Genomic DNA, 21,160 nt, shown 5'->3' with positions numbered 1-21,160 from the left:
GAACCTGATCAGACTTTGTATCTCAAAGAATCCAACACAGAAATGGCTTCACTGAATTTTCAGTCAGTGCCTCCAGAAAGGGCACTGTCCTGACTATATATGGAGCTTTCTGCCTCCTGGATTCTGTGACACATAACAGTAGCACAGTACTAGATGTGAATAGAATTGAGAGTGTTCAAACACTACAGAAAGGGAGGCATACTTTATCTCAGCAGTATGTGTAAGGTGACCCAGAAGGTAAGCAATACAATGGGTTCATAGAACATTGATGTCATCACAACCTGGGAGAAGGAGGGGGTAAGAATTGGTGAAAGCCAGAATATTTTCAACATTCTCAAAGTACATTATTTTCCTGATTCAGGTATTGCAGTCACCTGCTGTACTAGCCAGATTTTTTCCTGTTGTGTGTGACACTAGCCACGATGCCCAGGGGACAGAAGAGTAAGGCCCGTGCTCATGAGAAATGTCGCCAGGTCCAAGATGAGGCCCAGGGGCTTAAGGAGGCTCAAACCACTGCAGCAGAGAAACAAGAGTCACCTGACTGCTCTGATCAAGCTTCAGAAGAAGCTAAGCCAAGCACATCGACTGCTGGCTTCCCACAGGAGTCTCAAACCTCAGCAGCCAGCAAAGGTGTGGCCTGCAGAAGGCATGGTAAAGGTGACCAAGGACAGGAGGGTACAAATAAGACTTCCCCCAGGGCCCCACTAGCCAAAGGAAGCCCACAGATGGATCTCCTGACAAGGAAGACAGGAATGTTGATGGAGTACATGCTCTGCAAGTACAAAGTCCAACAGGCCATGAGGAAATCAGAAATGCTAAAAGTTATCAACAGAAGGTTCAAGGAGCACTTCCCTGAGATCCTCAAGAAAGCCACCTATCAATTGGATGTGGTTTTTGGTCTTGAGTTGAAAGAATACAGCTCCATGGTCAATCCTAAGAGCTTGTCAGCAAGCTAGATTTCCAGGATGATGGAAGTAGGGGTAGTAGGCTGGGTCTTTCTACAAGGGACATTCTGATTCCTATCCTAAGTATGATCTACTTAGATAACTACTGTGCCATAGGAGGAGGTCTGGCACTTCCTGAATGCATTAGGAGTCTATGATGGGATCCCACACCTCATCTTTGGGGATAACAGAAAGCTCATCACTGAAGAGCTAGTGTGGGAAAAGTACCTAGAATACTGTCAGATTCCTGACAGTGATCCTCCATGCTATCAGTTCCTTTGGGGCCCAAGAGCCTATGCTGAAACCAGCCAGGTAAAAGTGAAGGAATTTTTAGCTAAGGTCGGTGAAGCCATGCTGGGATTTTCCACATCTCGTTATGAAAGGGCTTTGATTGAAGAGGAAGAGAAATCCCAAGCTGAGGCTGTAGCCAAGCATGGCACTAAGGGCAAAGGCAAGGGACACTCTAAGAGCAAGTTCAGCAATCATACTCGATAGGGAGATAAAGGATAGCCTCCACTATGTGAGTGAAAAGGTCTGCTCATTGTTTTGCCAGTTATGTTCAGGTTAGCAAATTGCTAATTTCAAGTTAGAATGTGTACTGTTACATTTTGTAGACCGTGCCTTCATTGGCTGTTAACCAAATTGAGTGCTCAGAATTTTTGAATTGATTTGAAATTTGGTTTATAATTTGAAATGTTCTAAGTATTTGCTGATGTTCAGTAAAATAATATGAATTGTATTAAGAAAATGGTAGGCAATATGAAATAAAGATATCTTGGGCTGGAGAGATGGCTCAGTGGTTAAGGGCACTGACTGCTCTTCCAAAGGTCATGAGTTCAATTCCCAGCAACCACATGGTGGCTCACAACCATCTATAATGTGATCTGATATCCTCCTCTGGCCTGCAGGGGTACATGCAGGCAGAGCTCTGTATACATAATAATAAATAAATAAAAATCTTAAAAAAAAAAAAAAAAAAAGATATCTTAAAAGTTTTAAGTTTTCAATGAATTTTTCATCTATCCTTGTTTTCTTTTCAATATTGTCAGAGATGTATATTGTCTTTTTCTTGTGATATTAAAGGATGTATGAAAAATTAAATCATAGAGAAGTAGATCTTTTTTCAAGGCTCATACTTTGTCTAAACACAAACGGAATATCTACTTTTGCAGAGCTATTACCTTCTTTATTAGAAATGTTTAGTGAAAGAAGCAGAAGGTATAACAAATGTAATGCTGCATTCTCTGAGAAGCTCTCATATTTGGAGGGAATAGAATAAGGTTTCTGCTTCCTAAAGAAATAAAAAAGTGGGTGATATTTTGTTCAACAAATTATTTTCCATAGTCATTCCTAATTATTTTCAGGAAGAAGGTCTGGTTTTTCCTTTTTGTTCCTGACCTTGCATGTAGTACTTTATGTAGCATCTTAAGGTAAAATATAAAGAAAAATAAGGATCAAAATGCATTAGGTTAAAGTGCTTTCATTCATAACTGGCACTTTCTGAAAGTCAGTGTGAGAAATAGACTACCACAGACCTTTTGCTTTATACACATGTATCCCCATCGTACAAGAAAGAACTTATAAAAACCACTTCTCAATTGAGAGCAAAAGGCATACGAATATAAGCATTCCCATATTTCCATGGCTAGTAAATGAAAGAGTTGGGATTAGATATGTGGTTTAGAGACTACACTACTGCATTTCTCTCATGTTTAGGAACACTGTAGCCATTATTTCATTTTATTTTCAGTATTAATAGCTTAGTGTGTCAGCTCACACTGCCTTCAGCTCTAGGAGATTTTAGGCCCTCTTCTGGTCTCTGCAGGCACTTATACACACAAGATTTACACAAACACACAGAGATTCTCAGGGGTTTCATGGCCCCCAAGTGCAGCATTCTCTCTCATGTAAGGCGAGAAAGTAGTGTACTGTGCCCTCAAAACCACAAGTTTGATAGCATTAATGCATTCTTGGAAAAATGTGAAATGAAATGTTTCACACAGGTGTGTAAAACATAACCATGAGGAACAGGAATAAGGGTCCAATCAAGCTGAGGATCAGAGTGGATAGCCATGGGAACCAAATGAAAAACAAAACAAAAGAAACTGAAACCAGTTTTGACCATTCATCTTGTCCAGTTCCCTCTGCAAGAAATTTTCCTTAATCTCTGTTCTCTGTGGGGCTATGGTGGAGCACATCTTTATTCCCAGAACTCGGGGAGACAGACAGATCTCTGTGAGGTCGAGGCCAGCCAGGTCTACAGAGGAAGTTCCAAGATAGACAGGGCTAAAACAGAGAGACCCTGTCTTGAAAAACCAAAGAGATAGATAGATAGATAGATAGATAGATAGATAGATAGATAGATAGATAGATAGATGGATAGATAGATAGATAGATAGATAGATGATAGATAGATACAGAGAGAGAGAGAGAGAGAGAGAGAGAGAGAGAGAGAGAGAGAGATTGAGAGATTGAGATTCTCCTTAATCCTGGAGTCTCCCTAATAACTCCTGAATGGTTAATATAGTAATAATAATTTCTTAGAGGCTGTTTAGTGGAGCTGGAGAGATGGCTCAGAGGTTAAGAACACTGTCGGCTCTTCCAGAGGTCCTGAGTTCAATGCCCAGCAACCATATGGTAGCTCTGTACATGAAGGCAGAGCATTGTATACATAATAATAAAAAGTCCTTTTAAAATAAGAAATTATATAGCATTATTATGGCATTTTCTTTAGGATAAAGTAGGTTAAGTTCCTTATCGTATTTTAAAACTATTTTACTCAATTTATCAGTTGACACATCTTGGTATGTCAATTGGCATTATAGGTATTCAAATGTCTCTTATTTCAGAGTTCCTTTTGAATTAGCATTTGAGCCTGTTAGGTGGGACTGTGGATGATATTTTTTCCTCTGTAACTACTTGTAGTTGACACTAGGCTGTTGTTATTGGGGCGCAGGAAGGCTGAAAGGCTAGTCAAAGGGCAGGCAATGGGGAATTTATCAGAAGCATCTGATTAGCTGACCCAGCTGAAAGATAGGGATCAATCACATAGGCTGGATGGTCTGGTTTTCATCAGCTTTCAGAAAGTCCAGAACTCAGCAGTTTGCAGTCCACAGCTGATCCCTCAGTTGAGTCAGTCAGCCAAGTGAAAATCTGTTGAGACAAATATAGACTAGCTACAGAATTATATTTTCTTAGGAACTGGGTAAGATGAAGAATCGCAAAACCAAGAGAAAATTCCCACTTTTGAGGAACAGGTAGATGTACTTGTCTAAGTCATTGTCCAATGTTTACAAGATCTTTTAAAGTTACAAAAAGATATAAATTTTGGGTATGTTGGTATTACTATTGTTTGTAATCTGTATTGAAATCAACATTATAGAAAGGATAATAGACTCATATCATGGTGTCATAGCCCAAGCTTGTGAGATAATTAAACTTTTGAGCTTATGACTATGATATGATGGATCAAGAGTGGAATGTTTTACCATAGGTAGACTAATAACTTATCAGAAATCCATTGATTAATGTTAAAGCTCTGAAAACTGAAGTCTTAATACAGTAGTACCATAGTGAGGGGAGGAAATCTCAAGATTTTCTATTTCTACTATATATCTTAAATTATTTTCTTATCATCATTTATGATTTCATATTCTCTAACTTCATAATAAGCATTTATCAATCATAAAATGTTCTTAGACCCTAAAACATTTAGTTAGACCCTCATAATTTAAGCTTCTGTTTCCGCAGACATTAAATAAACCTTAAATGATTTTTCTATCTAATTATTTACTATGAGTAACAGGTGGTTCATTACTGCAACAGTCATTGTAAAGTGATAAAGGAATAGTAAAAAATTACTTTGAGACCTGTTTTCTGAGTCTGGTAAGGAGGTAAATTCTATCAGGACCTAGAAATGGTAGCTGTAGGAGACCAAGGCTTAAAGCCTGAATTTTACACACGAAGAGGACTGAAAAGGTAGCTGAAGCCTTGGTTTCTGTCATTAAATTGCTCTTCAAACCCATCAGAGACCTGAGAAGAGTATATTTTACCTGAGTAAACAGGAAATGCAGAGCAAGCAGCTTCCAAATCTATTAATAATGACACAGATGGACCAGCTACCTGGGCAATAAGTCAACCAGGTTTCCTCTGTGGCCAAGGGTATTTGTTGCCTGCCCTCAGGCCCAGAAGATCTGACAAACTTTCCTGGGGAGCAGGAACTTAGGGGGCCTGTCATACCTTGTTTATGCAAAGCCAGTTAGTAAACTTCCCAGTATCCAGTCTATCCACAGTTTGAACAATATGCTGTCAGCAGTCAAAGAAAGGACATTTTTTTTTTGCCCTGTGAAAACCTTTGCCACAATTGAAATAATCCCCAAGTGGAGGTTCTTCTGCGCCCATCTTCTTTGGAGGAGATTGTGGGTGCTGTCAGGAGCTGTTGTTTCTCTATTATGAAAAGCTTTCTTTTTTTTCCTTTTTTTTATTAATTTATTCTTGTCACATCTCAATGTTTATCCCATCCCTTGTATCCTCCCATTCCTCCCCACCCCATTTTCCCATTATTCCCCTCCCCTATGACTGTTCCTGAGGGGGATTACCTCCCCCTGTATATTCTCATAGGGTATCTAGTCTCTTCTTGGCAACCTGCTGTCCTTCCTCTGAGTGCCACCAGGTCTCCCCCTCCAGGGGACATGGTCAAATGTGAGGCACCAGAGTACGTGAGAAAGTCATATCACACTCTCCACTTAATTGTGGAGAATATTCTGACTGTTGGCTAGATCTGGGAAGGGGTTTAAAGTTTACCTCCTGTATTGTCCTTGGCTGGAGCCTTAGTTTGAGCGGGACCCCTGGGCCCAAATCTGCCTATCATATTGTTCTACTTGTAGGTTTCTAGGACCCTCTGTATCCTTTTATTTTGCTATTCTCCCATGCGTCTCTCATTTAGAGTCCCAATAGGATGCCTTCCCCTCTGTCCCAGTTTCCTGGTAAGTGAAGGCTTTCGTGGGACATGCACTTGGGCTAGTATGCAGATATAAGTGAGTATATACCATTTGATTCTTTCTGCTTCTGGGTTAACTCACTCATTATGATCATTTCTAGCTCAATCCATTTGTCCACAAATTTCGGGAATTCCTTGTTTTTAATAGCTGAGTAGTATTCCATAGTGTATATGTACCACAGTTTCTTTATCCACTCTTCTACTGAGGGACACTTAGGCTGTTTCCATGATCTGGCTATTATGAATAAGGCTGCTATGAACATGGTTGAGCCAATTCTCTTGTTGTGTGCTGGAGCACCTTCTGGGTATATTCCAAGGAGTGGAATAGCTGGGTCTTGAGGAAGCCCTATTCCCATTTTTCTGAGATAGCACCAGATAGATTTCCAAAGTGGCTGTACTAGTTTGCATTCCCACCAGCAATGAAGGAGTGTTCCTCTCTCCCCACATCCTTGCCAGCATGTGGTGTCGCTTGAGTTTTTGATCTTAGCCATTCTGATGGGTGTAAGATGGAATCTCAGAGTTGTTTTGATTTGCATTTCCCTGATGACTAAGGAGGTTGAGCATTTCTTTAAGTGTTTCTCAGCCATTTGATACTCTTCTGTTGAGAATTCTCTGTTTAGCTCCAAGCCCCATTTCTCAACTGGGTTATTCAGTTTGGTGGTGTTTAATTTCTTGAGTTCGTTATATATTTTGGATATTAGACCTTTGTCAGATGTAGGGTTGGTGAAGATTTTTTCCCAGTCTGCAGGCTGTTGCTTTGTTCTCTTGACAGTGTCTCCTGCCTTACAGAAGCTTCTCAGCCTCATGAGGTCCCATTTATTAATGGTTGACATTAAGGCCTGGGCCGTTGGTGTTCTGTTCAGGAAGTTGTCTCCTGTGCCAATATGTTCCAGGCTCTTTCCCACTTTTTTCTCTAAGTGACTTAGTGTCTCTGGTTTTATGTTGAGGTCTTTAATCCACTTGGATTTGAGTTTTGTGCAAGGTGACAAATATGGGTCCCGTTGCATTTTTTTACACATAGGCCTCCAGTTAGACCAGCACCATTTGTTGAAGGTATTATCCTTTTTCCATTGAATGGATTTGGCTTCTTTGTCAAAAATCAAGTCACCATATGTGTGTGGATTCATATCTGGGTCTTCGATTCGATTCCACTGTTGCTGTGCCAGTACCATGCTGTTTTAATTACTATTGCTTTATAGTACAGTTTGAGATCAGGTACGGAGATTCCTCTGGAGCACCTTTTATTGTACATGATTGTTTTAGCTATTCTGGGTTTTTTGTTTTTCCATATGAAGTTCAGAATTGAACTTTCAATGTCTTTAAAAAATTGTGTAAGTATTTTGACAGGGATTGCATTGAATCTGTAGATTGCTTTTGGTAGGATGGCCATTTTTACTATGTTAATTCTCCCGATCCATGAGCAAGGAAGATCATGCCATCTTCTCAGGTCATCTTCAATCTCTTTCTTCAGAGTTTTGAATTTTTTTCATACAAGTCCTTCACTTGCTTAGTTAGGGTAACTCCTAGATATTTTATATTGCTTGTGGCTAACGTGAAGGGTGTGGTTTTCCTAATTTCTTCCTCTGCAAGCTTGTCATTTGTGTATAGGAAGGCTACAGACTTTTTTGAGTTAATTTTGTATCCAGCCAATTTGCCGAAGGTGTTTATCAGCTGTAGGAGTTCTCTGGTGGAATTTTGAGGGTCACTTATGTACACTATCATATCATCTGCAAATAGGGATAATTTGACTTCCTCCTTTCCCATTTGGATACCCTTGATCTCATTTTGTTGTCTTATTGCTCTGGCTAGAACTTCGAGTGCTATATTGAAGAGATATGGAGAGAGTGGGCAGCCTTGCCTTGTTCCCGATTTTAGAGGAATTTCCTTGTGTATCTCACCATTTACTTTGATTTTGGCTATTGACTTGCTGTATATAGCCTTTATTATGTTGAGGAAAGTGCCTTGTATCCCCGATCTCTCTAAAACTTTAAACATGAATGGGTGTTGAATTTTATCAAATGCTTTCTCTGCATCCAAGGAGATGATCATGTGGTTTTTTATTTTCAGTTTGTTTATATGGTGGATTACATTGATGGCTTTCCGTATATTAAACCATCCCTGCATGCCTGGAATGAAGCCTACTTGGTCATGATGAATGATATCATTGATGTGCTCCTGTATTTGTTTTGCAAGTATTTTATTTAGTATTTTTGCATCTATGTTCATAAGAGAAATTGGTCTGAAATTCTCTTTCTTTGTTGAGTCTTTGTGAGGTTTAGGTATCAATGAGACTATGGCCTCATAGAATGAATTTGGTAATTTTCCATCCATTTCTATCTTTTGGAGTAGCTTGAAGAGTATCGGTATTAGCTCGCCCTTGAATGTCTGGTAGAATTCTGCACTGAAACCATCTGGCCCTGGGCTTTTTTTGGTTGGGAGACCATCGATGATTGCTTCTATTTCTGTCGGGGAAATGGGACTATTTAACTTGTTTATCTGTTCTTCATTCAACTTTGGCAAGTGAAGTTGATCAAGAAAATCGTCCATTTCCCTTAGATTTTCAAATTTTGTGGCGTATATGCCTTCAAAGTAGGATCTTATGATTCTTTGAATTTCTTCAGTGTCTGTTGTTATGTCTCCCTTTTCATTTCTGATTTTGTTGATTTCAATACTGTCTCTCTGCCTTTTAGTTAGTTTGGCTAACGGTCTGTCTATCTTGTTGATTTTCTCAAAGAACCAGCTTTTGGTTTTGTTGATTCTTTGGACTGTTTTCTTAGTTTCTAATTTGTTAATTTCAGCCCTGAGTTTGATTATTTCCAGGCGTCTACTCCTCTTGGGTGTTTCTGCTTCTTTTTTTTCTAGGGCTTCCAGTTGTGTTGTTAAGATGCTTATGTGTGATGTTTCCAATTTCTTTTTAAAGGCACTTAGTGCTATGAATTTTCCTCTTAGCACTGCTTTCAATGTATCCCATAAATTTGGGTATGTTGTTTCTTCATTTTCATTGAATTTCAGAAACTCCTTGATTTCTTTCTTTATTTCTTCCCTGACCCAGGTGTCATTTAGCAGAGAGTTGTTTAGTTTCCACGTATGTGTAGGCTTTTTGTTATTTCTGTTGTTGTTGAATTGCAGCCTAAGAGCATGGTGATCTGACAGGATACAAGGTATTATTTCAATCCTCTTGTCTCTATTGAGGCTTGCTTTGTGACCTACGATGTGATCAATTTTGGAGAAGGTTCCATGGGGTGCAGAGAAGAAGGTATATACTTTCTTGTTTGGGTGAAAGGTTCTATAGATATCTGTTAGATCCATTTGACCCATGGCATTGGTTAATGATGTTATTTCTCGGCTTAGTTTCTGTTTCAATGACTTATCCTTCAGTGAGAGTGGGGTGTTGAAGTCTCCCACTATTATTGTGTGGGGATCGATGTGTGGTTTAAGTTTTTTTAGGAGATCTTTTACAAATGTGGGTGCCCTTGTATTGGGAGCATAGATGTTCAGAATTGTGATGTCATCTTGGTTGACTTTACCTTTGATGAGTATGAAGTGTCCTTCCTCATCCCTTTTAATTAATTTTGGTTGAAAGTCTATTTTGTTCAATACTAAAATGGCTACACCTGCTTGCTTCTTGTGATCATTTGCTTGGAATATTTTTCCAACCTTTTACCCTGAGGTAATGCCTATTGTTATGGGTGAGATGTGTTTCTTGAATGCAGAAGAATGTTGGATCTTGTTTATGCACCCATTCAGTTAGTCTGTGTCTTTTTATTGGAGAATTGAGGCCATTGATGTTGAGAAATATTAATGACCAGTGACTGTTAAGAGTATTAATTTTGATGTTGTTTCCAGTTGAGCGTTTGTGTAATTGTGTTTTTGCCATGGGATAGTTATCTATTTCCTGGGTAGTTTTGGTTGTAGCTTGACCCTTTGGGATGGAGTTTTCCTTCTAGTACCTTCTGTAAAGCTGGATTTATGGATAGGTACTGTTTGAATTTGTTTTTGTCATGGAATATTTTGTTTTCTCTATCAATGGTTATTGATAGTTTTGCTGGGTAAAGTAGTCTGGCCTGGCATCTGTGTTCTCTTAGGGTTTGCAGGATCTCTGTCCAGGCCCTTCTGGCTTTTATGGTCTCTGCTGAGAAGTCGGGTGTAATTCTGATAGGCTTACCATTAAATGTTATTTGGCCCTTTTCCCTTGCAGCTTTTAATATTTTTTTCTTTGTTCTGCATGTTTTGTGTTTTGATTATTATGTGGAGGGCAGTTTTTCTTTTCTGGTCAATTCTATTTGGTGTTCTGTAGGCCTCTTGTATGTTTATAGGCATCTCTTTCTTTAGATTGGGGAAATTTTCTTCTATGATTTTGTTGAGAATAGTTTCTGGGCCTTGGAGTCTGATATCTTCTCTTTCTTCAATGCCTATTATCCTCAAATTTCTTCTTTTCATGGTGTCCTTAATTTCTTGGATGTTTTGTGTCAGGAGTTTTCCAGATTTGGCATTTTCTTTAATGGTTGATTCAAGATCTGTGATTGTATATCTTCTAGACCTGAGATTCGTTCTTCCATATCTTGGATTCTGTTAGAAAAGCTCACCTCTGTGTTGCTCGCCTTCTTCTCTGAGGTCTCACGTTCTCGTTTTTCTTCTGTCTGTGTGTTTATCATTGAATCCATTTTCATTTTCAGATCTTGAACTGATTTTTTTATTTCTTTCATCTGATTTTTTGTATATTCCAGCCACCGCTGCTGGTGCCGCTGGTGCTGCTGCCGCTGCCACTGCCGCTCCGATCAGAGAAAATCCACACTCCTCCCGTGTGCAGGGGCACGCAGGTCCTCCGCACCCTGGTCCTTCCAAACCGTGGAGCACTCCCGCTGCCGTGATGTTCGGACCTCGGTGTTCCTGGCTCAGAAATCTGTGCAATTCCCTGAATTGTTCACTGGAGCCTCCAAACGCGGTCCACACTGCTCGCCGCCATCTTGGATCTTTCATGAAAAGCTTTCTTATTAAACATTTTAAATGCCATTTTCTTCGATCTCTGAATTGTTTGAGGACCATTTATCTATCTTAAGTATCTCTAAATGGACAAACCCTGTTTGTTTTTAGTTACTTTTTGTTTAACTTTGACAACATATATAGAAGGCTAAATGAGGCTTACTCCTCTAATTAAGTACACCAATTCTTAGCATGACTATGAATATATTTCTGAACATCTTAAAGAATGTGATCATTTATAAGGTAACTAATTATTAATTTGTATATTTTTAATTATGTTGAACAATTTAAAATAAAATGACAATTTCCTTTTTTTTTCTGAGACAGGGTTCCTCTAATGTTATCTTAGATGTCCTGGACTCACTTTGTAGTCCAGGCTGGCATCAAATTCTGAGCAATCTGCCTGCCGCTGCCTCCTGAGTGCTGGGATTAAAGGTGTGAGCCACCATGCCCTGCTAAAATGACATTTTCTTAATTGAAGCTCCTTCAGTATTAAGATAAGATTTTTAAATATAGGGACTGGGAACTCCTTTGATCTTTATCTTGTATGTCAATATAAAACATAACATTCCCTAATATGACAATTTAAAAATATCTATATCTCAATAATGCTGTTTAAAAACAAGGAAGTGAAATATATATCTTTAAATCTGTCTCTGTTAGCCTGAACAGACCTTATGAACTAGTGATTATCTTTTTCGTTAATTCTGTAACCCTTTAATATAGTTTTTTATGTTGTGGTTATATTAATTATAAAATAGACATCCAATTTGCAGGCAATTCTAGGCTACTCCTGTAAAATGGTCTTTGACCATCTAAAGGTCTTGACACCCAGGTTGAGAAACTGTTCCAAGTTCTTTATCAGACTGTCCAAGATCATTGTCTTGTATCGGATGATTCTTTAGTTTCTGGTGCTTAGCTGTGGCCCTATATTTAGATTTTTAAAATTCATCTATTCATCAAGATCACATATTAATAAAGACATTATAATAAAATACCTAATAAACTTCAAAATGTCCGATAGCCTTATAAATTTAAACATTTTTTAGAGGCTGTTTTGATCCCGTTTTTAAATTTCGGTGAAACTCTAAAATTTTCTTTGAAGAAGATTAAGATCACTTAATTGTGTATTTTGCCATATCAAAATAAAGTATGTTTTAGAAGAGTGAGGTCACAGAATGTAACCACAATAATTAGAACACAAAACCAAATTTTAACAGTGTAAACAAATTACCCCTAGAATGCCTCTAAAAGTCAACACCAAGTGTATTATTTTAATGTTATAATGTTTGGCTGCCAGCAGGAAAAGATGTTGGATATGAATGCATGGACGTACTGCTTTAACATTTCTTTTTTTATTATTATTAATTTATACTTGTTACATCTCAATGTTTATCCCAACCCTTGTATCCTTCCATTCTTCCCTCCCTCCCATTTTCCCATTATTCCCCTCCCCTATGACTGTTCCTGAGGGGGATTACCTCCCCCTGTATATTCTCATAGGGTATCAAGTCTCTTCTTGGCAACCTGCTGTCCTTCCTCTGAGTGCCACCAGGTCTCCCCCTCCAGGAGACATGGTTAAATGTGAGGCACCAGAGTACGTGAGAAAGTCATATCCCACTCTCCACTCAACTGTAGAAGGATCCAGAGGGTCCTAGAAACCTACAAGTAGAACATTATGATAGGCAGATTTGGGCCCAGGGGTCTCGTTCAAACTAAGGCACCGGCCAAGGACAATACAGGCGGTAAATTTTAAACCCCTACCCAGATCTAACCAATGGTCAGAACATTTCTTTTTTATAAATTAATTTATTCAGATTACAACTCAATTGTTCCCCCACCACTTGTATCCTCCCATTCCTCCTACCCTCCCATCCCAACCCTATTACCCTCTCTTAGATCCATGTCTGAGGGAGATTTTCTCCCCCACTTTATGGTTGCAGGCTAACTAGTCTCAACTTGGTAGTCTGCCTATTCTTTCTTTGAGTGCCACCAGGGCTCCCCACAAAGGGGAGGCCGACAAATATGGGGCACCAGAGCTCATGTCAGAGTTAGTCCCTGCTCTCCTCATAACTGTGGAGGATGTCCTGTCCATTGGGTAGATCAGAGTAGGGGTCCGGTGTTTCCTACTTGTATTGTCTTTGGTTAGTTCAATAGTTTGAGCAGACACCTCTGGGCACTGACAATGTTCTTCTTGTAAGTTTCTAAGATCCTCTTGATCCTTCTATTTCCCCAACTCCTATATGTCTCTTACCTAGAGTCCCAGTAGGATGTGCTCATGTATGTCCCAATCTCTTGGTAAGGTCAACAATTAACACATGGGACTTCATGAGGCTGAGAAGCTTCTGTAAGGCAGGAGACACTGTGAACAGAACAAATCGACAGCCTACAGACTGGAACCATATATCTGACAAAGGTCCAATATTCAAAATATATAAAGACCTCAAAAAATTAAACATCACCAAACCAAATACCCCAATTGAGAAATGGGGCTCAGAACTAAACAGAGAATTTTCAACAGAGGAATATTGAATGGCTGAGAAACACCTAAAGAAATGTTCAACGTCAAAACAACTCTGAGATTCCGTCTTACACCCATCAGAATGGCTAAGATCAAAAATTCAAGCAACACCACATGCTGGCTAGGATGTGGAGAGAGCGAAACACTCCTTCATTGCTGGTGGGAATGCAAACTTTGGAAATCTATCTGGCGCTATCTCAGAATATTGGGAGTAAGGCTTCCTCAAGATCCAGCTATTCCACTCCTTGGAATATACCCAGAAGATGTTCCAGCACACAACAAGGACATATGGTCAACCATGTTCATAGCGGCCTTATTCATAATAGACAGAATATGGAAACAGCCTAAGTGTCCCTTCGTAGAAGAATAGATAAAGAAACTGTGGTACATTTATACTATGGAATACTACTCAGCTATTAAAAAAAGGAATTTCCGAAATTTGTGGGAAAATGGATTGAACTAGAAACAATCATAATGAGTGAGTTAACCCAGAAGAAGAAAGAGTCAAATGATATATACTCACTTATATCTGGACAATAGCCCAAGGGGCATGTCCCATGAAAGTCTTCACTTACCAGGAAAGTAGGACGGAGGGGAGGACATACTATTGGGAGTCTAGGTGAGAGAAGCATGGGAGAATGGGAAAATAAAAGGATCCAGAGGGTCCTAGAAACCTATAAGAATATAATGACTGGCAGATCTGGGCCCAGGGGTCCTGCTCAAACTATAGTACCAGCCAAGGACAATATGTGCAGTAAACCTCAAACCCCTACCCAGATCTAGCCAATGGACAGGACATTCTTCACAGTTAAGTGGAGAGTGGGGGGTATGACTTTCATAAGAAAACTGGTGCCCCATATTTGACCATGTCCCCTGGATGGAGAGGCCTGGTGGCACTCAGAGGAAGGATAGCACGCTACCAAGAACAGACTTGATACCCTGTGAGCATATACAGGGGGAGGAGGTCCACCTCAGTCCCAGTCATAGGGGAAGGGAGTAAGGGGAAAATGGGAGGGAGGGAGGAGTGGGAGCATACTAGGGATTGGAAAACCATTGAGATATAATATGAATAAATTAATAAAAATTTCAAAAAAATCTGTTGAACTTTCTAACTAATAAGTTTGCAAGACTTGAAACTATTTACTTAAGAATAATAATTTGTGATAAAATGTAAATAACAGAGGATAGAATAAAAATAGTAAATTGCTTTTTCTTTTGTTTCTTACCATAGTTTGATAGGTAGAGAAGCTACGGACATCTGCTTATCTTCTGTCCATAAGGTTTCGTTTTTGTCTAAACTAGGCCACACCCTTTCTTAGTGAAGTTACACAACTCACACAATCTGTATTCTTTATTGTGCTCTTTGGTGAAGTTCAGCTTCTAATAAAGGAAATTGATTTGAAGAAGAAGAAGGAGGAGGAGGAGGAGGAAAAGGAGGAGGAGGAGAAGAAGAAGAAAAGGAAGAAGAAGAAGAAGAAGAAGAAGAAGAAGAAGAAGAAGAAGAAGAAGAAGAAGAAGAAGAAGAAGAAGAAATTTCTCAACTTCACATGGACAGGAAAGAAACTTCTTCTCTTCAGTATTCACAATCAGCAAACTGGTCAAGTTTTTTCAGGGATATGTAATTTTCCTCAAAGCCGGTAAGCAAACAAGAGTCGAGATGAATGAGGATTGGGAAGACTGTCACTGCACAGTATAGGGGCCATTCAGAACCTGGTGAAAGGTTACCGGTACTATGCTATGGTGGATAGAAATGTGACGAGCCTAAAGAAGGACTATTAGAAAGACACACGGGGTACTGTGGGGCCCTAAAATGCTGTGTCCTTGCTAAACATTCTTGAAGTGAGGCAAATGACTGTGATTTACTCTCACTTTCGACTTAAAACTCTTGGGGAGAAACAGTGCCCACGTGAAATGCAGAGAAGTCGCAAAACAGGCCATTTGTCCAGGTCAGCGTGTGATTGTGAAGCACACATCGCGTGCGTTCCAGAAAGACTCACACAGGTAGATACTACAAAATGCTCAGTTCTGCATTCCCTAAGGAGTCCCAGGTAGAATGGTATATTAAGCTTATTTTACTAAAAAATTTCATGGAAATGGGGTCTCAAATCTTGCTAGAAGTCCAATGCTGGGATCTAAAAAGAATGTAAAGTGTTGTGAGAACTTAAGTGTTAAGAGAATATGCTAAAAATGGTACTGGTGTCACCTAAGAAACCCTTATCTGAGTTTCCATACAGAACTACTAGGCTCAGGGAATCCTATATCTGCCTGGACTGTCTCCAAAAGAAAAGCATTATATTTTAGTAGGTAAGGCCCTAGTCCAACCAAGGAAGAATTTTGGAGAAAATCTGAATATAGGAGAGGATCTGTAGGGCTATTCTCGGAGTCCCTTCCCAAAACAAAGGAGTTCAGTCCTTCCCTTGCTGCTATGCCCAGGAGTTCCTGCAGAGGGCGATATCTGAGGCTTGGCTACTTTGCCTTTCTGGAGGCTGTGGAAGATTGGGGCTTGGTTTGGAGGTTGAGAGCCTTGGGTTAACACAGTGGGAAATTTCAAGCTCTTCTAGCTATCAAGTGATACTGGAGGAACACTGATTCTGAAACAGCGGGGTCCCTGAGCACCACACCCCTGCCACTAGCTCTTGGAGACCCCAGGCAAACAAAACCGGATATAGTTCCTTCTCATTTCCCTTGTGAAAGCGAGGCTCTCGGGCAGTCACGGGGAGCCGCCGCCATTGCTTCAGCTCCTGCCTGTGCTGCTGCTGCTGCTGCTGCTTACTGTGTTCCCTGACTCTTCTGGAATTAAGGTGAGGTCCCATGATAGAGTAAGCCTCAGAAAATGTTGGTGCCCACGCTTTTCAGTTTCTCTCTCCTCCTTTATCCCTAGTAGTTCGCCCGTCCTCGGCGTCGCTGTGGTCGTCGTCACAGGCGGCAGCGGCGGCGGCGTTGTCGTCCTTTTTGTGTTGTTGTCCTCGTCTGTCTCGTCTATCAAACCTACTCCATAGTCCTGGTCACAGCAGTCACCCTGGAGAGGTCCTGGGCCAGAGCTTTTAAGACTAAACTGGAGGATTATTTTTACTCGGAGGGTCTCCAAGGAGCTTCCCCCCCGCCCCCAACCCCCAGAAGAAGGAAAAACGGAACAGCAAAATGGCGGGCGCAGCGGCTTTTTCATAGATACAGGCCCGAGCACCGATCTTCTGAACATGCATGGGGGAACTCGAAATCAAATTACAGCCCATTGTTTTCTGACCTATACACGTTTGGGCCAGGGCACACAGCCTCTTGACTTCCCCAAGATTAATATTTTTTAAGGGAAAAAACGCCCCAATAGCAGAGGGGGAGGGGCATCTAAATAGACTAGGTGTTAGTTGTGTTTCTTTTCTTTTCTTTTTGTTTGACTGACTGACTTGCACTCTGTAGCTCTGGCTGACCTGGAATTACTATGTACAAGCTGAGCTTGATCTCACAGAGATCCTCCTGCCTCTGACTCCAGAGGGTTGGGATTAAAGGCATGAGATGCCCAGGCTGAGCAGAATCAATCTAAAGTGCCAGTGGGTAGGCCACTAGTCAGGATATGGAAACACACGACAGCCCTTGTTGTTAGGCTTCGGAATCCTCAGCAAGATAGCGAGATGTGGTGCATACTTTCCTTCGAATGACTCGGCAAGATGTTGGCTTCGGTTTGAAAATTGGAGACTCAAGTCAGTGGGAGAGAGTAGTCCTAAATCTTACTACTTCTGTGCAGAACTTAGCAGTTACATCTAAGAGTTCCATCACTGCTCCCAGCATATGTTGGACAGCAGAGAGCAGAATTCCCAAAGGGTGAAGTCAAAGGAGCGTGACTATGGAAATAGAGTCTGTCTAATATTTAATTTCAAAATAATTTTGCATTTGCTGATACGTGTGTGTGTGTGTGTGTGTGTGTTTGTGTTTGTTTGTTTGTGTATTCCAGGAACGAAACAGGTTATCAGACTGTGGCGTTTCACTGGCCCATACTCAACATTAATCTATTTGTTTGCATTTGGGGTGTGTGTGTGTGTGTGTGTGTGTGTGTGTGTGTGTGTGTGTGTGTGTTAGTATGTGAATGTGGGGATGACAGGGTAATTTTCAGGAGTCAGATTTCTTTTTCCACTGTGTGGTTTCCAGGGATCAAATTGGGGCTATTAAGCTTACCCAATAAGCCATCTCACAGACCTGCCTCTGCTCTTCTCAGTATTTAATGGAGAGAGTTGTAGTGACGCACCTGCCAGCTAGAGGGTCTTAGGGACACAGTTCAAAAGGTCAACCTTGAGAATCCAGGGTTAGAACTGTCAGGTTTACATGCCACCTAATTTTCTTCAAGGATCGTCTCAGGGACATTAATATTTTGATTTAATTGGAGAGCACCCAACTCATTATTAGGAGACCTGGTTTCTAACAAGAATTAATTTGGTATAAGTGTGAAGAGGACTCTCAGCCATACTATAGTGACGCACATAAGTCCTTACACGTACCTGTGAGTCATAGAGGGTCTGGATATAGCAATGTAAGTCTCATTAGCTTCTCTAGAACATCTAAGAATTGAATGGGAAACCTCAATTTAACAGGTAGAGAGCTCCCAGTTAGTTCCAGGAGCCAAGGAAAGGCTTCTGACAACATAATAAGGCAACGCACATTTTTTCCCCTGATTCGTCAGTCAGACTTGGGAGACATCAGCAGGCTGATGAGACGACAGGCCTGCTAAGAATTTCTTAGCGTGTCTCATAAATATGAGAGCCTTAGCAGGAGTGGATAATCCCTAAGTAGACAAGGAGACACTGTGGGAGGACTAAGAGGACTATCTAAAGAGAAAGTAAAATCCACCAAGTTGTTTCCCTCTATATACAAGGAAATGCCAAGCAGAACTCATTAGCTATAATGACCTTTTCTTACGTCTAGCCCTAGATGTAAAATGAAGTTTCTGCTATAAGGTTAGAGGAATCACATGGGCCAAGGAGTGAGCTTATACCTTGCCTGAGTGAGAATTAAAAGAGACACATGACTTCCAAGCAGTAGGGTCTCTTAGAGGCTACAGATGGCTGGATGGAGGTCCTGTTGTCTTCTGCCACAGGGTTCTGAGAGAGGTAAAAATAATTATCTGATTCAAAAGGCTTCAGGTCGGTAGGGGAGGATTCCAAGTGATCCTGAGGAATTCAGGGAGGAATTCACAGCCCATATTGGAAGAGGTCTCACAGAGTCTCTCCTTAGGTCACCCCCACAAGGCCTCAGTCACATAAGTTCCCTTTGTTCCTCTGCAAGTCTAAAAGAAAAATGAGGGTCTTGGTGTGATGGATCAGCGAGGGAAAAAACTTAGGCCTTCTTCAGACTTCAAGTGAAGACTCTGAGCAAAGATCATGAGTGGAACCATACGTGACAAGGCCATAGTCTACCTGCCACAGCTTTGGGCCTTTGAAAATGTGGTGAATTTGGCTCCATAGAGGCGGTCTCTCTCACACCCTCTGTTAAGTGTCAGTGAGGTTTAAGCATAGAGAGGGCAGCTAGCCCTATGTACTTGAGTATTCACGGTATAAACAACAGGTGAGAGCTGAAGGTACTTCTTCCTCAGCCGCGGTATTAGGAAACAGGAGTCTGGGACTGTCTTGGCACTGAGTGCTTGGAGCCTCTGAACACAGTTTGTAAGCCGAGCCTTCTCTCATTTCCTTGTATCATGTTTAAGTGAAATGAGATTCTGTGGCTGAAGGAACAGAAGAACGCAGGGTTCTTAGTCCTAAGTGGAGGTAAAGTGAGAATTGTTAATGAGAGTTAAGGGGCCCAGAAAGATGAGCAAGAGATCCCCATGGAGCTGTTAGCCATGCCTTCTTATAGGAGCAGTGGGAGGAAAACGCTCCTGCATTTTCCTTTCATGGCTACTAGGGGGATTTGAGCTTTCAGCTACTGAGCAGCACAGGAAAGAGGTTCTACAGCCTGCCCAAAGTACTTTGTGGGAGCTGAGAGGACCCTACCAGCCCCTGTTATCACCAAGCCAGGCAGCCCTAGGGGAGCCTGGCTGGCTGCAGCCTGGACACAAAATGACTTCCTTTGCTGTTTTCTCAGGCTAACTATGAAGAGCCACATCGTTCATAGATCAGTGTTTGTATGTTTATACAGGAACCTGTGTAGACAGGTTGTTGAAAGCCTCCTGAAAGTACTTTCAGGATATCATTATCTTTCCTCCCCAAAAGTACTTGATTTCCAGCTCACATTCCCACCTACTTTCTATTCCTATCCACAGCCATCATGCCCAGGGGACATAAGAGTAAGGCCCGTGCTCGTGAGAAGCGCCGCCGCCAGGCCCAAGATGAGGCCCAGGGGCTCAAGGATGCTCAAGCCAAGGCAGAAGAGAAACAAGAGTCACCCTCCTGCTCTGCTCCTGATTCTGGAGATGCTGTTGCAAGCACCTCTACTGCTAGCTTCCCTCAGAAGTCTCAGAGTGAGGCACCCACCACCACTGCTGGTGAAGGCGTTGGCCACAGAAGATCTGGTAAAGGTGCCAAAGGCCGAAGGGAGGAAAGTCCTAGTTGCTCCAGGGCCCCGCACTCCACTGAGAACCCACTGAGTGCTCTTATATCAAGGAAGACGGGACTGCTGATGCAGTATGTGCTGTGCAAGTACAAACTGCAGGAGCCAATACGTAAGGGAGAAATGCTGAAAGTTATCAACAAACAGTTCAAGGAGCACTTCCCTGAGATCCTCAGGAAAGCATCTGAGCGCATACAGCTTGTGTTTGGTCTTGAAGTGAAGGCAGTCAAGCCCAATAGTTGTTACTATACCCTTGTTAGCATGTTAGAACCCAGCTTTGGTGGGTCTCTGACCACTGGCTTGCCTTTTCCTCAGAATGGGATTCTGATGCCTCTGCTGGGTGTGATCTTCTTAAATGGCAACCGTGCCTCTGAGGCAGAGATCTGGGAATTCCTGAACATTTTGGGACTCTACGATGGGAAGTCACACATAATCTTTGGGGAGCCCCGAAAGCTCGTCACTGAAGTTTTGGTTAAGGAAAAGTACCTGGTATACCAGCAGATAGCCAACAGTGATCCCCCATCCTTTGAGTTCCGTTGGGGTCCCCGAGCCTTTGCAGAAACCACCAAGATGAAAATCCTGGAGTTTTTAGCCAAGGTCAATGAGACCGTTCCCCAGGCCTTCCCATCTCATTATCAAGAGGCTTTGAGAGATCAGGAAGAGAGAGCCCAAGCTGAAGCTGTAGGCAGCAGTGGCACTAGTGCCAAAGATGATTCAGAGGCTAAAGTCACACCCGGTGAGTCCTCTTGCTCCGAGAGAGATTAGAGGTGCAGATACATCTTTAGGTTTGAAACAGGGTTCCGCAACTGAGAAGCAGTGAGAGGCTGGTAGCTCATAATGCATATCTTCTTGTACTTTGGTTATACAGTAGTATTTTGTAAGTGTTCCCCTTTTCGTAGAATCCTTACTTATGTGCCGAACACATAGGTATACATGGCTTAGATCAAATTATTTCTTGCTGGAAGATTTAAGTATAAGAATTTTGATATTTTGTATTACATTGTAAAAATGAGCCTTTAAGTTGATGAGCAAGCAACCATAACTTTGTAATGGAGTTTTTCTTTGAAAGGTGTAAAAGAGTAATTTGTTTCTTAAAATAGAGGAAAACAAAGCAAAATATGTAATTTGCCATGTTCCCTCATCCACTTTTGTTTTTATTCCACTTTTTGGTAAAGTTTGAAG

At 41.2% G+C, this 21,160-nt stretch overlaps 1 protein-coding gene and 1 pseudogene across 1 annotated transcript; both read left to right on the top strand.

Annotated features, from left to right (window-relative positions):
- The first annotated feature begins 422 nt into the window (after positions 1–422).
- On the top strand, positions 423–1,439 carry LOC127185225 (melanoma-associated antigen B4-like; annotated as a pseudogene).
- An 18,257-nt stretch (positions 1,440–19,696) lies between these two features.
- Mageb4 (MAGE family member B4) lies at positions 19,697–20,743 on the top strand. The gene has a single exon (XM_051141772.1). It carries the CDS (start codon positions 19,697–19,699, stop codon positions 20,741–20,743), a length of 1,047 nt encoding a protein of 348 aa, XP_050997729.1.
- Positions 20,744–21,160: the final 417 nt, after the last annotated feature.

Source organism: Acomys russatus, chromosome X (assembly GCF_903995435.1).
Source record: "Acomys russatus chromosome X, mAcoRus1.1, whole genome shotgun sequence".
NCBI lineage: Eukaryota > Metazoa > Chordata > Mammalia > Rodentia > Muridae > Acomys > Acomys russatus.
Note: the sequence above shows the minus strand (reverse complement) of the source record. Positions and strands in the feature narration are given on the sequence as shown.